The 21,421-nt window shown below is 36.0% G+C and overlaps 1 protein-coding gene across 2 annotated transcripts in view; it reads left to right on the top strand.

Moving 5' to 3' along the window:
- The window catches only part of LOC136857848 (molecular chaperone MKKS), a 67,871-nt gene that overhangs the window by 34,227 nt on the left and 12,223 nt on the right, over positions 1-21,421 (top strand). The window contains exons 3-4 of one of the 2 annotated variants that reach the window (XM_067136828.2): positions 846-1,996; positions 16,266-16,376. In XM_067136828.2, the coding sequence (XP_066992929.2) occupies positions 851-1,996; positions 16,266-16,376 (1,257 nt within the window). In that variant the 5' untranslated portion in view covers positions 846-850. The remainder of the gene's footprint in view (positions 1-845; positions 1,997-16,265; positions 16,377-21,421) is intronic. The other variant, XM_067136829.2, reaches the window with a different exon arrangement.

The raw sequence follows: 21,421 nt of genomic DNA, 5'->3' as shown, positions 1-21,421 counted from the left end.
GTTGACACACGTCCTTGCTGAATCTTTCCTACCCACCATGCTACTGTACAGTATGGTAGGGCATTATTCCCAAGGGCTTCCACTAACTCACTGTGACATTCCATCGCATTTCTCCCTCGGAGAACAGCTACATATTTTGATGTAAGCACGCTGCTCAACACAGGTTACTTCCATCTCGCACGACACTCACCAGCTAACTGATTTCACAGCCCTCGCTGCGCTACTACCAGCTATCACAGAGCCATCTGTTGTTCTGCATACACAATATGCCTGCAGAACTTCCACACGACACATTTATATTTATGATCCGTTCACATACCTACAAGAAAAAAAAAAGTTGCCATGACGTTTGCCCCAATCCTCGTATCCTCCACTGGTTTCTGTAGATGTCGAGCGGAGTTTCTCTATATATAATGATCTACTGAAGTCAACGCACCAGCAATTTACCATTAAAAACATTGAAATGTTGTGTGTAATCTAGTATAACGAGTTTATTAATTATTAAAACCCAGAAAAATGGGATAAAGACAGTTCATGTAACTGGTTTAAACTGTAATAAAGTGAATTCATAAACACCTTGTTTTGTACCTTTTTATCTGTATTTTCAGAACTTTTTTTCCCCCTTTTCTGACCACACTTTCCATCTTAAAATCTGTCCTATTTTGTCATGTTTTTTCTTGTCTGCTCTTTATTGTTCCCTCATACCACACTGAACAGTCATGTGTATCCTAATGTGTGTTTTTAATTATGTTCTTGTCTTTCTGTATATTACTTCTTTGTTCCTTTCCATTGCTTGCAAGTTGTCATTCTGTTTCATTTATTACTGAATTTTTTTTTCTTTCTAGGAGGGATGATGTCTGGTAGCCTGTCAGTTGTTCTGGAGCCTTTAGATAGTTCAGAGTTCCTGTCAGTATTGCGTTCATTCTTAGATATATTAAGTTCATGTAGAGGACCGAAGGCTGGAGTGAAGTTACTGGTGTCAAGTGGAGGAATAACTACTGTTACATCATCATCGAGCAGGCTGCTTTGTAACCTAATGTTAGACAATCCCCTATGTGTGATGGTGACTCAGGTTATGAAGTCACAAATTTCTACATATGGAGATTATGGGCTGTATTGTGGAGTACTAACTTGTTCCTTGATGGAAAAGGTTCTTTCTCAGGACAAAGTACATCATAACTTGGCATGTGAACTAATACAGCATTTAGGCTCTACTGTGACTTCATTGTTGATCTTAAATTGTATGAAGTTGTGCTTGAATTTTGATTCTGTGAAAGAACTTCTATCAGTTGTGAAGCCTATTTTATCTTCTAAACCAGCGTGTGGATTGAGCAAAGATGAAATTGCAGCATTATCTGTAAATGTAACAAAGGCATTTTTGAAAACTGTGGATGAAGATCTTGGTGAAGTATTGGTATTAGAGGGTGGAGCATGTGAGGGATCGAGCAAAGTACTTCAAGGTGTTCTTTATCCATTAGTAAATGAAGAAAGTATTCTTGAAGTTCTAGAACAGAAATATATGGATAAGAACTGTGCTATTCCTTTATTATTGTTTAATGTAATGTTAACTGAAAGTGGAACACCTGCAAGCAGGAGAGATGAGGATATAGTTTCAGTGGACGACAATAATGGATGTGATTTTATAGGAAATGTGTTGTGGATATTAGAGCAGGCTGTTAAATTACAGGTAGGCATAGTGGCCTGTCAGAAAGTGGTGCACAGTAGTATCCGTATGTACCTACAAAGAAACAATATTCTTTTGCTGGAGAGGATGGGGACAGAATTGACAAGAGGCGTGGAAAAACTTTCTGGGGCAAAACCACTATCTAGTCTTCAGAAATTGTCATTACAGTATCTTCAATCATATGTGGGCCATATAGAGTCAGTCAGTGTAATGAAACAGAATAAAAAACAGTTTATTTTACTAGAAAATGAGCATAATGTTGCTACAGTGCTATTGTTTGCACCCAGTGAGGAAGCCTGCTCAGAGTTGAAGGTAAGAATTGTAACAGTAAGTACTAGAACATAAAAATATTTTCACAGTAATTTGAAATTTAATTGGCCATTTCTAAGAAAAGAGTGTTGTATTTAATAATAAGGTATTGTACTTTTCCTCTATTCAAATTCATGAATTTCACAATTAAAACCTATACGTGGCTACCTGGTCATAAACAATGTGTTTTTAATTTTTTTATTTCTTTTAGTATTGTTAGTGTCTTCCATTTTCCTTTTATTGTAAAAAATATTGTAAATATCCACTAAATGAAATGTATAATACATTATTTTAATACCATATGTGAGACCAAGATAGTTGGCCTTGCGGTTAGGGGCGCGCAACTGTGAGCTTGCATTCGGGAGTAGTGGGTTCAAACCCCACTGTCGGCAGCCCTGAAGATGGTTTACCATTTTCACACCAGTAAGTGCTAAAGTTGGCTTATTTGACACTAGTGAAATTGCTCACATTAACACTACTTTGAGTTATTTCATAACTGAGTACTTTTGTGATAGGACTGGGTGACCAAAGTTTAATTTCTTAATCATAAGTTATCTTTTAACATACTATGTTTAAGGTGATTTTGTGTCACTCATTGTAGGAAAATGCTGCAATAATATCATGTTCAATTTCCAGGATAATTGTGTCAGCCCTAGATCCAGTTCCAGTTATTACATTGGATACCACAAGCTGTAAGACAGGATTCATACTGACGGGTACATAAGGATGAAAGCTAATTTATGGATAAGAACTGTGCTATTCTTTTATTATTGTTTAATGTAATGTTAACTGAAAATAGAACACTTGCAAGCAGGAGAGATGAGGATATATTATTATACATTATATATACATTATTATTATTATACATTATATATTATACATTTCATTTAGTGGACATTTACAAAGGCAGATTATCATAAGGAATAGTACCGTAACTTCTGCCGCAACTTCTCCGGTATTTCGTATAGATATCTGTTCAAACTATCGCGAAGGTAATAATTTACTACATTAAAAAACACGATACGCCTGTAAACTTCCATTTAAAAAGAAGTTAAAGTGATTACACGGTAATAGTTAACAGTCGTCGTATTGTTATTGATTATTGTCGCTCTTCATATTCAAATATTGCATTGTTGGCTACAGCCGTGAACAAAGGGTGTAGTGTTGTCAAGTAAATATAAATAAAAATCAGCTGATCTTGTATTCCAGTCATTTGTAGTTCTGAGTAGGTAGTTAAAAGTATCCGTAATTTATATTGCGCTCCCTCGATCTTTCAGTATTTATGAGTGGTTAGATAATAATAATAATAATAATAACAATAATAATAATAATAATAATAATAAAGTTCATATATTCCAGTAATTGCAATTCAAGTCCCTGGAGTCATAGGAGTAGTTTTGACAGAAATATTTTTGAGAAATTATTGTAGACAACCTCGTATTTTTCAGTAGGCCTAATTAAGGACACTTTTATTCTCCATCCCGTGGAGTAAGGAAAATAATAGTTATCCACCAGCTGTAATAATCACATAACCACGTTTCAGTTGAGAATTGTAGTGAAGATAAGGTATATTAGATAGTATCTTGCTTGTTATATTCGTGTTTTTCTTTGTGCACGGCAATCCTTTCGATACTTCAGCATTTAACCAAACGCAAGGTTTCATTTCTATTAGAGCCTAGTAGGATAAAGTTATACCCTAAAAAAATAATCTTCTGTCTACGCGTTTAACTTTGTTGGTAATCCTTGAGTATGGTAGTTCTTGTGAATTTCAAACTTTAGGCCTAATTGCAATTTTCATTTCTATTTGTGCTTATTAATAACCTATTGTAATTAGGATATGTCTGAACATAGTTTAAAAACTGTTGTAGTGTATTGTAGTGACTTATTAGGATTTAGAGTGCTTATTCTATTATTTTGAGTAGTCTTGTGAATTTCAAACTTTAATTGTAATTTCCATTTCAGATTGTGCTTAGAAATAACCTGTTGTATTATAATTAGGTTACGTCTGAAACGTAGTTTAAAATAATTGTAGAGTATTGTAGTAGGTATTTTATTATATAAATTAGTGCGAATATGAGATGATGGAATAATGTTGTATAAAAGAAAGTAGTTGATGAATTATGATAATGATAAATGTGAAGACGTATGAGGAAGGATTCTCCTGTGAGATTAAATAATCAGTGGTTAAGTAACGCAAATATGGATCAAGGTTAGATAGAGTGATAGTAATGATGTTTAAAGATTGAATTTATTTATTTATTTATCGCATGGCATATCCATGAACAGTGCAATAAATTACAGGTTTATATCTACATTATTTACATAGGTAAGTGGCGTCGCCTGGAAAAATTCACTCGTTTCTCCATTGAAACGTCTCAGTGGGCATTCTTGTGTGATGTGCTTCACAGTTTGCCTCTCAGCACCACAGTTGCAGCAGGATGATGACTTTTTCCTCCATTTATACAGCAGATCTGCACACACATCATGGTTAGTCCGGATCCTTTTTAAATTGGACCATACTTTCCGAGGTTGTTCAAAGCCAGGTACCTTCTGTGTAATGCACGGCATATCTAAGGATTCTGCTGAAGCAAACTGTCTCCATTCATTAGACCATCTCTCAGACAGATTGAAATGACTGGCTATAAGGTTCTCCGCCGTACAGATGGGTGGACGTCTTGACTTAAGTCTGTCTATATGTAGGTGGGGGATATCCTCATGAATGGGCAATCTTTGATTATTCCGGATCTTATTGTACTCATTCATCAGAGCAGTGCATCTACGGAGGTGGGGTTGAGGAATATGGCTTAGTACGGGCAGCCATTGAATTGGAGTTGATCTGATCGTGCCCGTGATTGAATAATCCATATTACATAATAAGTGGCTACTTGGTAATAAACTTGCAAGCTAATAATTGATATTGATCATCAAAAATTATATCAATAATCTATAATCAACACTCATATGTCAATTTTGGAGAGAATTACATAATATGTATATAGTTTAGACTGATTTAAGCTAAAATAACAGGATGTTAATAGGATATGCGATCTTAGTGTCTTCTTTGTGACAGTCTATCACTAATGAGGAATTAGAAATTTCATCCATGGTATTCCTTATCAATTTGCATTAAATGATTGAATTTTATGAAGTGGTAAGACATAATTGCAACGTGATAATGAAGCTATTGAATCTATTTAGGGTGATTTCACCTATTTCTAGGGAAGATATTTTGAATATAATTGTGTATGATTATATTTATATATATTATGGTAGGTAGCCATTGGAAGCTACATATGTGAAACTGATCTTATTCCGTGTTTGCCTAATTGAACACATTTAATTGAATACATCTGATATGAAAGAAATGATATAAAATAATCATTCTTAGGACCAAACCAAAATCAAACCCCATGGCACAGCCCTTCAAGGGCCATGACCTACCGAGCGACTGCTGCTCAGCCCGAAGGCCTGCAGATTACGAGGTGTCGTATGGTCAACACGACAAATCCTCTTGGCCGTTATTCTTGGCTTTCTAGAGTGGGAATCATTCTTAGGACCATATAAAATAATCGTTCTTAGGATTACTATCAAATATTTTATTTTTTGTTATGAGATTTTACACATTTCAAACATTTTATTCAAATAATTTACTTTTGACATAACAAGCTCTTAATGTTCAATTTTTTTTTTTTGCTATTGGCTTTACATTGCACCGACACAGATAGCTCTTATGGCGACGATGAGACAGGAAGGGCTAGGACTGGGAAGGAAGCGGTCATGGCCTTAATTAAGGTAGAGCCCCAGCATTTGCCTGGTGTGAAAATGGGAAACCACGGAAAACCATTGTTTTCCATGGTCTCCGATTTTCACACCAGGCAAATGTTTGGGCTGTGCCTTAATTAAGGCCTTGGTTGCTTCCTTCCTACTCCTAGCCTATCATTGCAGTAAGACCTATCTGTGTTGGTGTGATGTAAAGCAGAGTATAAATTGTTATCTTCCCTTTGCAAGATAAATACAAAAAACCAGTCACAACGATGAATTTTGTACTTTTTAAAGAAAATTATGTTTCTTGGATTGAAGTGATTATGCCATTTTTGCCATGTTGATGCGTACATCTTCACCTATTGGCACGAGGTTGAACTGTGTCCATCCGCAGTTGATTTTACATGGGGGGTACTTGGGTTTCTCTGCGGTGCTCATGGAACTTCATTCAAGTGGACAAAGAAAGTGGCGATACATACAGCAGTGCATTCGTTCGCTGAAACAGAGTTTTGTGTCTGTCAGCATAAACGTCGACAGGAACAGAAAAAGATAGAACACATCACCAATTTGTTGCCAGAGTTGAAGTAAATGGATACACATGACTGCCATATTGCGCCAAAACATTATATACCAGTTACTCTCTATTATTGATCAATTTATGGTTTTTAAAGAAAATGCAATAATTCCATATTATTTGAATTTATTGATGGGTTGAATGGAATTGCAACAAAAAGGAGGGCATGCGCTTAGGAAAGAAATTCAAAAATATACATATAAATGACAGGAAATTGTCAACTACAATCAAATTACTGCAGATGTTTTGAACCACTTCAAACATCACTTGTCAGTGCCAACAGGATTTTATATCATTGCTGTTACTGGTCCCTGTTCAGTTAATTTTATGCTCTCTGGCCCAAGTGAAGATTTTTAAACTAAAGAGAGAATGTAAATTGCTGTAGATCTCGGGTATAGTAGATGAGTTCTAAAAATAAACAAAAGTGAACTAGGCCAAAATGGCATTATTGAGATTTCACGTTGTAACGAGAATTCAGTTCTTCTTCCTAAAGTAGCAGAACAAGTTAACGTCATTAACAAACAGGTCCTGAACATTTTGAAACCCAGTAAAATAACGTCGCTCAAAAAAAGAATGAGCACATGGTTTCCCCTTTTCACACCAGGCAAATGCTGGGGCTGTACCTTAATTAAGGCCACGGCCGCTTCCTTCCCATTCCTAGGCCTTTCCTGTCCCATCGTCTCGTCACCATAAGACCTATCTGTGTTGGTGCAACGTAAAGCAAAATAGAAAAAAAAAAAAATTCTTTACCTATGATAGTATTAAAGACTCTCGGATACCATGAGGAAAAGGAGGATTGATTTCTATGGACACATATTCTGAATGAATTCTGACAGATTAACTAAACAGATTTTTTGACTTCTTGTACAAAAAAAAAAGGCTAAACCCAATTGGTTTAAGGAAGTTGAAAAGAATCTGAGAGATCTTAAGATTACCAAACTCATGTTAAAGAACGATACAGCCAGAACTGTGACCAAAGACAAAACTAAAAGGTTCCAAGTTAAGAACAACACAAGAAAACCAATTCAGATATCAGAGGAGGAAAGGAGGAGATCAGTTAGAATGAAGAACTACTGGTAGAAGAAAAGAGCACAAGCATCTAAGAAGTGATTGATCTGACATACTCCAAAGATGGATGATTCGAAATGAAGAAGAAGATAGTATTAAAATTAAGCAATTGTTTAGTTCAGCCTTTATTTCCAACGAACTAACAACTTCTTTCCGCCACTTTATTTACAAATTTATTTATTTTTTTTTTGCTAGGGGTTTTACTTCGCTCCGACACAGATAGGTCTTATGGCGACGATGGGACAGGAAAGGCCTAGGAGTTGGAAGGAAGCGGCCGTGGCCTTAATTAAGGTACAGCCCCAGCATTTGCCCGGTGTGAAAATGGGAAACCATGGAAAACCATCTTCAGGGCTGCCGATAGTGGGATTTGAACCTACTATCTCCCAGATGCAAGCTCACAGCCGCGCGCCTCAACGCGCATGGCCAACTCGCTCGGTACACATTTATTATGAAAACATGTTCTCCACTTTCATTTCGAACTTAGTGTACTTACATTAGTCAGCGGGTATTCTCCAGCGCCTTTGAATATCGATGATACAGCTCACTAGTGTACATAGCATGAACTCTATATGAAGGATCGGTCACATTGAATATAATTGCTGGAATCAAGACCGACTACAACATTGAAGTCTGTCTTGCTGGAATGCAAAAATATCGAGGACAGAAATAATTATGCGTGCTAAATCACTTATAATAACAGAAAAATAAGGGAAAGTGTTCTAGTAACCAAAGGATATTACACAGTTTAATATAGGAATTTTCAAGGGACATAAAAAAAGCTGTTGTTACAACAGAGTTGTTGGTATATGTCATACTCACTATAGCGGACTTCCACTGTAGTATGAAATAATTGTAGTCAGTTCAGTTTTACTTTGCCAGTATAATACTCAAACAAATAAATAAAACAAACATTTATAAAAAATGGCAAATTTCTAATTGATTTTTTACTGTACTCTATCTTCATGTGTTTGTGTGGTAAGTTGCTGTTTTCCATCTGTTTCCTGTACTTATATATATTTTGCTCCTGTTAGCTTATTTACCTGATATATCAAAATTAAGATAGGCCTAAGTGTGAATCCAGTATCTCAGCTATACTCATACCATATTTTACTTCATTTGGTCTAGTTATTTACTTCAGCCATCATCATCATCATCATCATCATTATGAGAATAACAAGGAGGATTATGCCCATACAGAAGTTGCCTAGACCAAATTCTCAGCCTGAAACTAATAATGGAATATTACAAATACAGAAATAAAGAACTGTTTATTTCATTCATAGATTTCAAACAGGCTTATGATAATATACCATACCTGCCAACCCATCTGATTTACCTGGAAACTTTCCATTTTTTAACTCGTCTTCTGATTTTCTGATTTATTTTTACTTCTTCCTATTTTTAACCAATATAACCTCCAGTATGGTCAATACTCTTGTCCTAGAATAAATTATTGTGTGCATGTGTAATTTACGCAACCTCATTTTCAAGCGTATTTGATGCTTTATTTGGCGTTTGTATCATCCGTCGCAGTTATAGGCCACGTGTTTTTTCTTGCGGTTCTGTGTTTTTCCCCCTGTCAAAGTTGAATGTTAATAATGTATGAGACATGTGGTGGATCTATTTTGTATGTGGTAGTTTCACGTATTTCATTGCATTTGTGTTCATTCTTAGTTCATAATTTTAATGAGTTGAATGTATTTCAGAGAGCTGTATCGGTGACAGTTTCTGGTATTTTCTCTTGACATTATGGCCACAAAACTTAACAAATGTTATCTCCAAGTGTTCAGAGATACAGTACCTATAAAATTGAATTTCCATTCATGTTACAGTCTAATAAAGGAAAGTATTATGCATTTTGTTCTGTGTTTGTTACATTTTCTTGTAAATATTTTAATGTTTTGTTGCATGGAGTTTGTAGTTATGGCGATGTACAACTGTTTATTATATATTTTAAAGAATAAGAAACAGCACGAAGGTGATGGAATAGTTTGCAAATATAAAGAAATATACGTGCTGTTATCCACAAATAATTCAGTTACGAAAACATTGCATCGATCGTAATCAATCTGTGTCACTGTCAGAACAGGACGGTACCAAAAGACTGGTGGAAATATGCGAGACCACAGAAAGACATATATCAAACATAGAGTTTCACAATCTGGTTACTGATTCCTACAATATACAATATCACTAAGCAGAGTCAGTGAAGTATTGCCAGACAAAACCAGAGGGTTATACGTGGTAGGTACAGAATATAAAGAAACCAAAAATGATGTGAGAAGGGAAAACAAGGTGAAGTTTTACAAAGAGAAATCAATTTTAACAAGATTATATTTTATGAACTTGTCAAGAACAATAATGCGCTAAGTTACAAAATAGGATTATAAAATACCCACAGTTTTGAAATTGGCAAAAACTAGACAGAATCAAATGTGATCAAAAAGGGCTGACTAGATTAATAAGGGTGACCCTAAAGGGCCTCACAAAATCCATGATACACACACCACGACAATCTTTGGCAAGTTAATTACAAAGGTTAAGAAGTACAGAGTGATAATACAACCGAATAAAGGCCACACATAAAACCATTATCAAAACCCACCAGGGGCAAAGAAAGAGTAATTTAAGTAAGCTAGAAATAGTTGAAAAAGTACTTGAAGAGTAAGAAAAAGGAAATATACAAGGTTCGAGATAGACAGGGAATGGGGGGAAGGAGGGATCTTTCAGGCTGTTTTAATCACAATAAAGTCAATAGTGGACGCATACATTACGTCACCAAAATAAATTATTTCTTAATGTGTAAGCACTTCTGAGGTTTGTCAATAATAAGTTTTCATCACCAGAATTTTGAACACAACTTGAAAAAAGAGTCTGCAAGTTTCCAGCTCACAATCATAGCCTGAAGGGCATGCACTCGTAAGCCATCAAGACTTTAAATTTTGAAAGGAAACACAAGTATAACACAAATTTTTGCTCACCCAGCAGTTCGTAGAGTTTTCAAAGTAGCATCGTAAAATAAATTTTAAAACAATGAAACGGGCCAGCCGCTTGCGTAGTGTAGCTCTCTCTCTCCACTCTAAAATATTCACATGAATGCCTAACTTACATTCAAAAATAAAGGGTAGGATTCTCCACCTGTTCAATACAACTTAAAATGTGATATAAATGTCACATTTTATTAATAATTTTTAGGTACCGGTTTTGGCATTTTTTATGCCATCATCAGCCTAGGTTTAGCAAACAAGGACATTGAGTAAATTACGTATGTATATACACAAATAAATCTTCTAAAAGTCTAGCAGTTTATAATTGCGTCACAATATAAAACACTTGACTGCATAAAACTTTCATATATACATCATAATAAAGTTCTAAACAAAAGGTAAAATTGATCTATGTACAGCTCTGTGCATTTCTATCACCTGGTGATGTTAAATGCTACGATTGTGTATAGAGTTACAGTAGCCAACAAATTTTTGTAAAATCTTCTGTCTAGACTATCTACACAGCTGATTAAAATTAGAGTATTGACTTTGAAGCAATATCAAATCTTTTTGAACGTTCTATCATGAGAGATTTCAGCATATATACATTATTAACTAAATTTTTCAAAGTATTACTATATAGTATAAGAGAGAAGAGCATTTATTGTCCGATGTTTGTTAAAGATAGTTCCTCAATGGATTATAATCGGAGAGCCATCATAAACTGGTCGGATTTTTTAGAATCAAGTAAAAGGCTTTCATGGCTTGTATCTTGCTTAAATCGTACTGAAATAGCTTGACTATCAGGGTATAAAATGGTTTTTAAACCTATAATTTCATTAGTATATTCAAACATGTGAATGGACTGAGGCCGTAGGTTAACGGGTGCGAGTTCATGAGAAACAATGTTTTCAGGTGGTCAAATGTAATTCTAGAAGGATTGCTGAGAATCTTTTGTATTTAATGGCATTAATGTGTTCGTTGTATCTGATTTTGAAGGATCTCCCTGTTTGCCCGATATAAATGCTGGAACAGTCTTTACAGTGAAATCTGTACACACCTGACCTATCGAAAGGGTTGAGAAGGTTGATATGGCTAGAATTATGGAAAGAATCAAGATTTCTGTTGTTGGTTTTAAAGGCGATTTCAATGTTCTTCTTTTTGAATATGTTAGTTACTCAGTAAATATCCGGGTTAAATGTAAAAGTTGCATATGTTACTTTTTTCATTTTTTCTTTCTGTAAATTGGTTTTGGGTCGGTGTTTAAATTTACGTATTATACGTTCTATAAAACCATGATTAAAACCATTGTGAAGTGCAATACTACATATAGTATTAAGTTCTTTGTAGAGATCTGCTTTTGACATGGGAATATTGTAGGCACGGTGTACTAAACTGTTATAGGTGGCACGCTTATGGCAAGGGGGATGTAAGGAGTCTTGCTGAATAGTTATAGCTGTATGCATCGGTTTCCTGTAGATTTTATATTTGAAGGCAAATGGGAGTCTGGTAATAGTTAAGCCTAGAAAGTTGAGGGCCTTATTGATTTCAGATTCTATAGTGAACTTAATATTTGTGTCGATGTCATTGAGGTGTGCTAGGGTGGTAAATGCATCGGCGTCGCGTTGATCCATGATGATAAACGTATCATCTACGAACCTAGACCATAAGACTATGTTGTTAAATTTCTTATCTTTTTCTATTTTAGTGTACTCTAAGAAATCAAGATATATATTAGCTAGAATGCCGGATGCCGGCGAACCCATGGCTAGTCCGTCTTGTTTGTATATTACCTTTTTGAACATGAAATAATTATTGTTAGTTAAAAGTTTCAATATGGGCATGAAATCCGCTGTTTCACGTTGACTGAGCTGACTATGAGATCGTAGGTTTTTTGAAATAATTGGTGTAACTTTTTCCGGTTTAATATTTGTGTACATGTTAGTAATGTCAAAGGAATGTATGGTATGGTTGTAATTTAAAGTTGTTCAATCGTTGGATTAATTCAAGGGTGTTTTTAATGGATTTATTTGCCTGGAAAGTGTAATGCTTGCTCAGAAACTGTTGAATAAATTGAGCTGTTTTGTAAAGTGGACTCGGTCTGAAATTTACTATGGGGCGTATAGGGATTCCATCTTTATGAATTTTAGGTTGCGCTTTAACAGCTGCCAAGCCAGGGTTCATATTAATCAATTTGTTCTTTTCACTGTCCGTTAGTAAGAAAACCCCACCTGAAATCAAAATTGGAGCAAAACCCTCAATAAAGCCAAACTGCCTAGGGTTTGCAGATAATTTAAGCTCTTTTAGCACTTTACATGGAAGAAGTCCATGCTCAGATAACCAGTCTCCAGAAAATTGCATTGAGATCATGCCATTGAAACCACTTTTTTATGTCAATGATCAGAAAATTAACATAGTCTTACAATTTGAATACCTTGAAAAATCATTATGCATAACTTAAACGAAAAAGTAACATGGATAAATAGAAGCAACAAAATGAAACAAGTGCCCTTTCTAATCTGGTCAGCTTATAACAAAAAATGCTTGTCAATAGACACTAAGATCCAACACTGCAAAACTGTAACTTTGCCCGAAGCCACTTACGCTTGCAAAACCTTGCTCCATATTAAAAACGAAAGAACTGATCAGCTTCTCAAAACTGAAAGAAGAATTATTAGAACTTGTATAAATAAAAAGTACCAGGTTGAAGGAGTCTAGCGAATCCTTCCCAATGAAACTGTCTATCGAGAGATTGACCCAGTTAGCAGCACGATGAAGAAGAGAAGAATCTCTTATTTCTTTCACATCTTACAATTACCAGAAAGGAGGATTTTACAACAACTAGTGATGAGAAATCTTGGGGAAGAAGATAGGAGGGATGGATCAAAGAAATTCAACAGGATCTCAAAACAGTTGGACTCGAAATTACAGATGCAGAGAACAAGAATAAACTTACCACCCTTCTTAAGAATCACAAATTTTCAACTGAAATGATGCACAGAAGGTCTGTAGAGATTTCAGACAAATTAAGAACACTGCGATCAGAACAAGTGAAGTAGTACTGGGCAGATAAGAAAAAACAAACGGTGCTCAAAGAAAAAGTGTACATGGAAGACTTAAGTGGCCTAATGTGGCCAATAAAGTTATTATTATTATTGTTATTATTATTAATAATGCCATGTGATATGACATAGACGTATTTAATTTTTTACTTATACATTTTAATTGATGCGTAGACCTCTTGCTTCAGGTACTTCCATCTTATCCCTTCTTGGGATGTATTGGATCGATGCATAAGTTCGTGCAGTTCTTATATTTTATTTTATTTTACTGTCACTGTCACGCACTGTAGATCACAATCGCTCAGTGATGCAGTGATGTATTCACCTCCACTGTCTATGACCTTCTGCCAACGTTCAGGTAGCAGTTGAATGCCTCGCCTGTAGAACTGTTTTGGTTTTGACTGGAAGAAATTTGTTAGTCATTGGTCAAGGGAAGCTTTGTCAGGAAACACTTGCCCCTGAATGTGGTTAGAAAGAGAGCGGAAAAGATGGAAATCTGACGGGCAAGGTCAGGGTTATACGGACAATGAAGAAGAGGTTCCCAGCCAAGTTCAGCAATCAGACTTGGTCAATTGTGGCGTATGCAGACGGATGAGCATTTTCATGGAGCAATGAGACTGGTTGTCGTCTTTGTCTTATGTTGTCAGTAGCAATGGCAAGTCGTCTTAGCTGGTCACTATACACAGCAGAGGTAATCGTTACATTTTTCGGAAGAAGTTCATGGTGAAGAATGCCATCTTTATTCCACCAAACACACAACATGATTTTCTGTGGATGGGCACTATCCTTGACATGGGGAGTTGCTTTTTTTGATGGGCTGAACCACTCTTTCCTCTTCATATTGACAAACAGGCACCATTTCTCGTCTCTGGTGACAATGTTCGAAAGGAATGCTTCATGCCTATCACAAGCCAACCGGTGCCAGGCAAGCAATGACAAACAGATGTTTACTCGTTGATTTTTGTTACTGTCACTTAGCACATGTGGTACCCATATACTCAATTTCTGTATCTTACCCATTGAATGCAAATGGCGTACAATAGTTGACTGATCACATTAAAAAACTTGCACCATTTTCCGCATTGTTTGACGAGGAGTCTCATGAAGCAAGTCATTCAAGCAATTTTCGTCAAAATCTGACGGTCTTCCAGAACGTGGATCATCAGATAAGTCAAACCGTCCTGCTCGAAAGCGGGAAAGCCATTTTTGTGCTGTTCTTTCAGCAATTGCTTCATTCCTGTACATTTCACAAATTGTTCTCGCAGCTCCTGCTGCACTGGATCCTCGGTTAAACTCAAATAGTAAAATGTATTGGAAATGCTCACTTTTCTCAACTTCCGTTTGTCTGAAATATACACAAATAATATGTTCACAATGAAGGAAACCTGTGTTTCACAACAAACTCCAAATTCAGTTAAAACAATGGAATAACTATAAGCAATCCCTTCATGCCACATTGTTGCCAACCCAAAAGAATACCACACAAACTTATGCATCGTCCCTATAGAATTACAAACAAGATAACAAAGCTGAAATTTAACATCACACTCAGAGAAGGTTTTAGTATTAATTGAGTCTTGGAATAAAGCATTTTATAGAGGTGGCTCCAAGTACTTAATATACGGTAGTCTTTTTTTATGGAATTGGAGAGACCTTATTATGAAAGGATATCAGAGAATTTGGTATTGCACTTCTATATGAGGCCTTTCAAACAATAACTGAACTTTGAAAATACCTTGTAAATATGAAGTCCTAGTAGTTTCTGGTAAGTGACACTGTGTATTGGTATCCTTCCTAAGTAGTCATTTGCTGCAACAGCTGTTAGTTTGCAAGTATGTTGTGTATGTGTTGCAATTTTTGAGATGTTGCGCAATATAACGAGTGGCAAATCAATATTGGCTTCTACTTTAAACTGGGGAAAAACTTTACGAAGACTTACCTAATAATGAAGATGAAAATGCAATGCACAATGATATGGAAAAAGTTTGCAGAGACAGAAGAAAGCACGGGAGGTCAATTTGAATCTTAGTTAGTGTGTTGTTGAAGGTCTTTCTTGACATCATCAGTGCTGTGCACCATAAATTACTACCTGAGGGTCAAACAGTGAACTGGTATTATCTCAATTAAGACATTTTTGAGAAAATGTCAAATAGACCAGACTTGTCAAGAAATAATTCCTGGAGTCACCACCATGACAATGTACCAGCTCACACATTGCTGTTGATTAATGAATATTTATCAAACACAGAGACAAATGTGCTTCCCTGTCACCTTACTCACCCGAACTAGGAGACCTTTTTCTATTCTGCAAATTGAAATTCACCCTGAAAGGATGATGATTTCAGTCAGTTGAAGAGATAAAAATGAAATTGCAAGCAGTACTAAGTGTGATTTCCGGGATTGCTTCCATGAGCGGAAACAGGATTGGCAGTATTGTGTTAATGGAAGAGGGGACTACATCGAAGGAAACAAAGCTAACTAGGCTGCAAGTAAACACCCTAAGAGTTATTTTCAAAGTTCAATTATTTTTTGAACTGACCTCTTACACTACTATTTTTTTACATTTTTTAAATTTTATAAATAAGTATTGAATGAATTAGCAGTTGTTCATGCCTGTGTTGTGAATGAGAAAATTCTTAACAGATCAACAGCCTTTCTCCTACCTTCCAGTAGGTAACTATTAAGCAGATAAATATGAATTATTGTTTGGTATTGTTCTGGTTAAAACTAAAATGTCTGTCAGTGTGTGATTAATTTTAACTTGGTTGCAGTATAAGTCACCATCTTGTTCCTCAGACCTTATTGTGATCATGTTCTAGGTGGTAACTGATCAAGCCCTAAAGGCATTACGACAGCTTATATACTCGCCATGTGTAACTCCTGGTGCAGGTTGTGCAGAGGCATGCTTAGCTGTACTATTACAAGCTCAGGTACTCTGATTCATATGGATTCTTCTGGGTATAATTAATGTGCAATCAATATAATTTTATTAAATGTTTTGTTAACCTCACAGGGGTGAGATATCAAGCTGAACATTTTGCAGTTTATTAAAATATGTTGTGGCCCATTATTCACTCACCTGATCCCTGAACTGTTATTCAATTTTGCAGTTTAGAAGAATATGTTATCTATTATTCATAAATCTGAGATCTGTACTGTTATTCATAAACTGGACATAAAAGTGTTGTTTTAAATTGACAGCATTTCCTTAGTATGACATTTGAATTGAACATAAATATTTGGAAAATGCTTGTATCACTTGTATCAAACTTTATAGCCTCACAGTATCATTTGGATTATAATAACAGTCCAGCAGATGACCTTAATTTTTTTTTAAACATTATCAAGTTTATGGCCTAAACTGACAAAGTTGAGTTTATGTACAGGGTGACTCAAAAGTCTGTTAACATTTGACGAGGCAATACTTCACAGAATATTGGAGGTAGAGAGGTAATAATTGACACATATAATTGGCATGCCATGGGTTTTTATTGATACCTAAATAAAGTACACAAAATGACCAACAGATGGCGCTGGACAGCAACACGGGTACAAATGGCCACACATGCTTAACATGATATGGGGTTTTATTGACACCAACAACGAGTGCACGAACAGGCCAACAGATGGCGCTGGACAGCAACACATCAGTGGTGCCGCACAAGTTCTGTGTACGGTATAAAAGGAGATGTCGTGAGAGAGGGCGTCAAATGCACGTGCTGAGCTGCCACTTCCATCATGCTTCGCCTCCCCAGTTCCCCAACTTCAGTCCGTTTGATTATTGGTTGTGGGGTTACTTGAAGTCGCAAGTCTACTGCAATTGTCCGACCTCATTAGGGATGCTAAAAGACAACATCTGACAACAAATTTTCACCATACCTATGGATGTGCTGTACAGTGCTGTTCACAACATTGGCCCTCGACTACAAGTATTGTTGATGAATGATGGCCAACATGTTGAGCATGTGTTATAAAGAACATCATCTTTGTTAAACCTCGATTATTATGCTAATTATTGCTTGTGTATCGTATGAAGTGCCATCTGTTGGTCATTTTGTGTCCTTTATTTTGGTGTCAGTAAAACCCCACGTCATGCCAATCATGTGTCAATTATTACCTCTCTTCCTCCAATATTCCGTGTGGTATTGCCTTGTCAAATGTTAACAGATGTTTGGGTCACCCTGTATTTCTCAGGCTGTGTTCAGGGATACATTTATATGCCATTTTGAGTAAAATTCCTTAACAAACTGGTTTCCAAATTTCAGAATGTAATGAAGGGAGTAGTACTTAAAATGGACAAGGTTTACTTTCATAACATTTTTTACCCTTTTTTCCATTACCGGTACTCTCTTACAGAACAATGTAGTATTTCAACACTTCTCTCTAGTTTTACTATCCCATTTACACTCAAAGCAGGGACATTTTGTACAAATTTCCTGTTGGCGCTATAATAAAACAGTGATTCTTAAATTGCTGCATAATTTCCACTTGTGCCCTTGGTATTTAATTTTGTCGAGAATAAACTTGATATTGTACAACTTTGATAGGCTTGTGGAATGTCTGGGTGGTATGGTAGCTGATTGAAGATATGAATCAAAACTGCCTTAAGGCATTTTTAGAAGAGTCAATAGAAATTAGCCAGTAGTTGGATTCACATGCTTTACCAATTACACCAGCCTGCGAAAAAAAAAAAAAAAATCTTCGGCGATAGGTTGAAGAGGTGATTTACCCTAATTTAGGTGTGCTGATTTCAAATATGTAAACCGTTTTTGCCTATCATATACAGTTTTTTTTTGCTATTCGAAATCAAAATTTGACATATTGTAATTTTGATAGAAAACACCATAATAGAGAATATCTATAATTTTAATGGGACATGGCCAAATTGCAACGAATATACAAAAAAGTAACCTGTTCATTGCTAGAATGTATGAATCTCACTACAAGAACACAATTGTTTGCTGCACTTTGATGTGAATGAACGCTATGTTGATTTGCATTTGTGTTCCTCAGTAGTGTTATCTCACACCAAACGCCAACAGTAATCTGACATCATGGAGATGTCCCATCGCCCCTGATACCTTTGTTCCATTTCTTTTAGATCCTGATGGAACCGCTTGCCATGTTTCTCGCTGAATGCTCCTAAATTTGCAGGAAAATAATCCAGATGACTCTGCAGGAAATGTAATTTCAAACTTATGCGGAAACCTAATTTCTGGAAGTTGTACAGCATGGTTTCCACAATCTGTTGGTAGTTGACACCTTTAACATCACCCAGGAATTTGCTACAAACATCCTTGAATGATTCCCATGCCTGGGGCTGTGTTTCGTTCATCGTCGTACTCAATGTCGGATCCTTCATAAGCTTCCAAATTTGGGGGCTGTTAAAAACACCTTCCTTAATTTTGCCATCCGACAGTCCTGGAAATTTCTGACAGAGGTACCAAAAGCAGGAACTGCCTCTATCCAAACTCTTCACGTACTGCTTCATAGTTCCCAATTTAATATATAAAGGGGGCAGTAACACACTTTGAGGATCAATTAATGGATGATTTACAATGTTTTTTTCTCCAGACATGAACCGTTTCCTCTTGGGCCACTCAGACACTAACCGGTGACGATCCCTGTCCCGAGAGTCCCACTCATACAGAAAACACGAGAACTTTGTATATCCTCATTGTTGCCTAATATGATACCGCACACTTTTAAATCATAGCACAGTAACCATCTGTGTTCATTGTAGTTCAGTTTCTGCAACACCATAGATAAATTGTGATAGTTTTCACGAAGATATGTTGAATGGGCGACTGGCACTGAAGCAAGTTTATTTCCATTGTGCAGAAGAACAACTTTGAGACTTCTTTTAGTGGTATTAATAAATAGATGCCAGTCCTTTGTTTGGTAAATAGTTCCAAGACAACAAATCAAGCCAGGAATATCACAGCAAAATACAAGTTCGTCTTTGTGAACAAAAATGTGCTGCAATTCTTTCTCCCGATTTCTGTAACAATATGAATTTGTCCCAGGAAGTAAAAAATTTTTCTCTTTTAATCTTGATCCTAAAAGTTCACTCTTTTCTTTAGTGAGGCCTAGGTCACGCACCACTGATAATAAAGACTTGGAATTTTATCCTCAACATCTTGTACAAAGGTATCATCACCACCATCCTCCACACTTGAAGATGATGGAAGACACACTCTCTGGTAACTGCATTGGTGATTTTGGGACAGGAATATCAGGTCCAAGTGGTACGGGGGTTATGGCAGATGGAAGGCAGGGATACACAATGTGCTTTTTTTTTTTTTTTTCGTATTGAACCCGGGCACTTTACATACTCAAAAATAACATTAGTCAAAATGATTTATTTGTTCTCACCAAGCCATTGAGATTCTGAATGGCATTGACGGCAACAACCCATTGTTTCATTGGCGCATGTTATCAACACACGTTTTACACACAATATGAGGTGTGAAATTCTTGTCCTGATCACCTAACTTCATGTTAAAATATGCCAAGTACAGGCTTTTTATAAATGGCATAATATTTCGCTTCTGAATTTTAATTGTATACTGGCCACGCGTATAACAGAAAGAGTTGGGATTGTTCACACATTTTTGCCTCCAAACATCTCTGCCACTTGCCATTTTAACACGAACTAACTCACTTATTCACTCAATCGACTTCAAGTGCACGTTTTAACTTGTAGATAAAGGCGTGACACACGTTCTCAGATTCTTCCCCTCAGACTAAGGAGAAACGCGTTCTTGGCATTTTGAGCTTGTATGACATTGCACATGCGTGAACTGCAACTCTTCTAATTGTTCTTCCGGTGTTCCTGTATGTTTCCTACTCCCCTACAATATTTTCTCTCAAGACATGTCCACACCTGCATTCTATACAACCAATCCAAACTTCATTTACAACATTGAAGCTCCATTAGCATAAACATGAGACGGACTTGTGACAAATCTGTATGTGATACGAAACAACTGGTATTTTTTACATAAGGACACTAAATGTAATGTATATCACATACAATTACTTTTGCTGGAAAATCTTCGCAGGCTGGTGTTATTGTTTCAGGTTGTGGACAACTATACAAAATATTTTACCTTCTTGTGATGTAGTACTTACAAGAAAATTGCCCTTGTTCTTGTACCAAAAATAAATAAATATATAACCCTGGGTTAATTTTGAGCCAAGCACTTCACTCTTTTCTTTGGTGACAGTGCAGATTGGGTAAATATTTTTTGGTGAATATCAAATTCTTCTTCTGTCTATCAGAATATAATGAACAGCTATCAGTATTGTCACTGATACTGATAAGTTAGGTCCTTGAGGAACAAGACATATTTGGGTCTATATTTGGGTTTATAATTCCTGTCTTACTTTCCTTGTAACCATTATCTTAAGTAACAGTCTTGGAAATTATTCTTTTGCTTGCACCACACTTATCCAGTTACTACCATATTTCACCACATAATCGTAATACATTTTATGCTAAAATTAAAAATAAAAAAAAATAGTAGGGTGTGACCGTTACGTGAAGAAATTTTAAATACTAGTATTTGTTTTACATAAAAAATGAATTTATAACTAAATTGTATTTGATGCGAGTTGAAGGTGCACGCAATACTCACGTATATACATCAGAATAGTCCAAATCAAAATTCATAATTTATATGCAACAGTTTCTATAATTACCTGTAATCACAAATAAATTCTTCACACTTTTATGTATTGCTATGTAAATTACTGTTCTTCAGTATTATTGTATTCAGAAGCATGTCTACAAACATGCCAAAAACGAAATTAAACTTAAATTCTCACACACACGTCTACGGTAATCACATCACTCATAAACACAGGCATCTGTACATTTCAGAGTAGTCGATACTTCCACGAGAGTACCTAATAAAGATGAAACGGAAAAACCTACATACCCCCATGATATGGAGAGGCCTACTTGAGGTGA

Source organism: Anabrus simplex, chromosome 1 (genome assembly GCF_040414725.1).
Source record: "Anabrus simplex isolate iqAnaSimp1 chromosome 1, ASM4041472v1, whole genome shotgun sequence".
NCBI classification, from domain to species: domain Eukaryota; kingdom Metazoa; phylum Arthropoda; class Insecta; order Orthoptera; family Tettigoniidae; genus Anabrus; species Anabrus simplex.
This window is presented reverse-complemented; position numbering and strand designations above follow the sequence as displayed.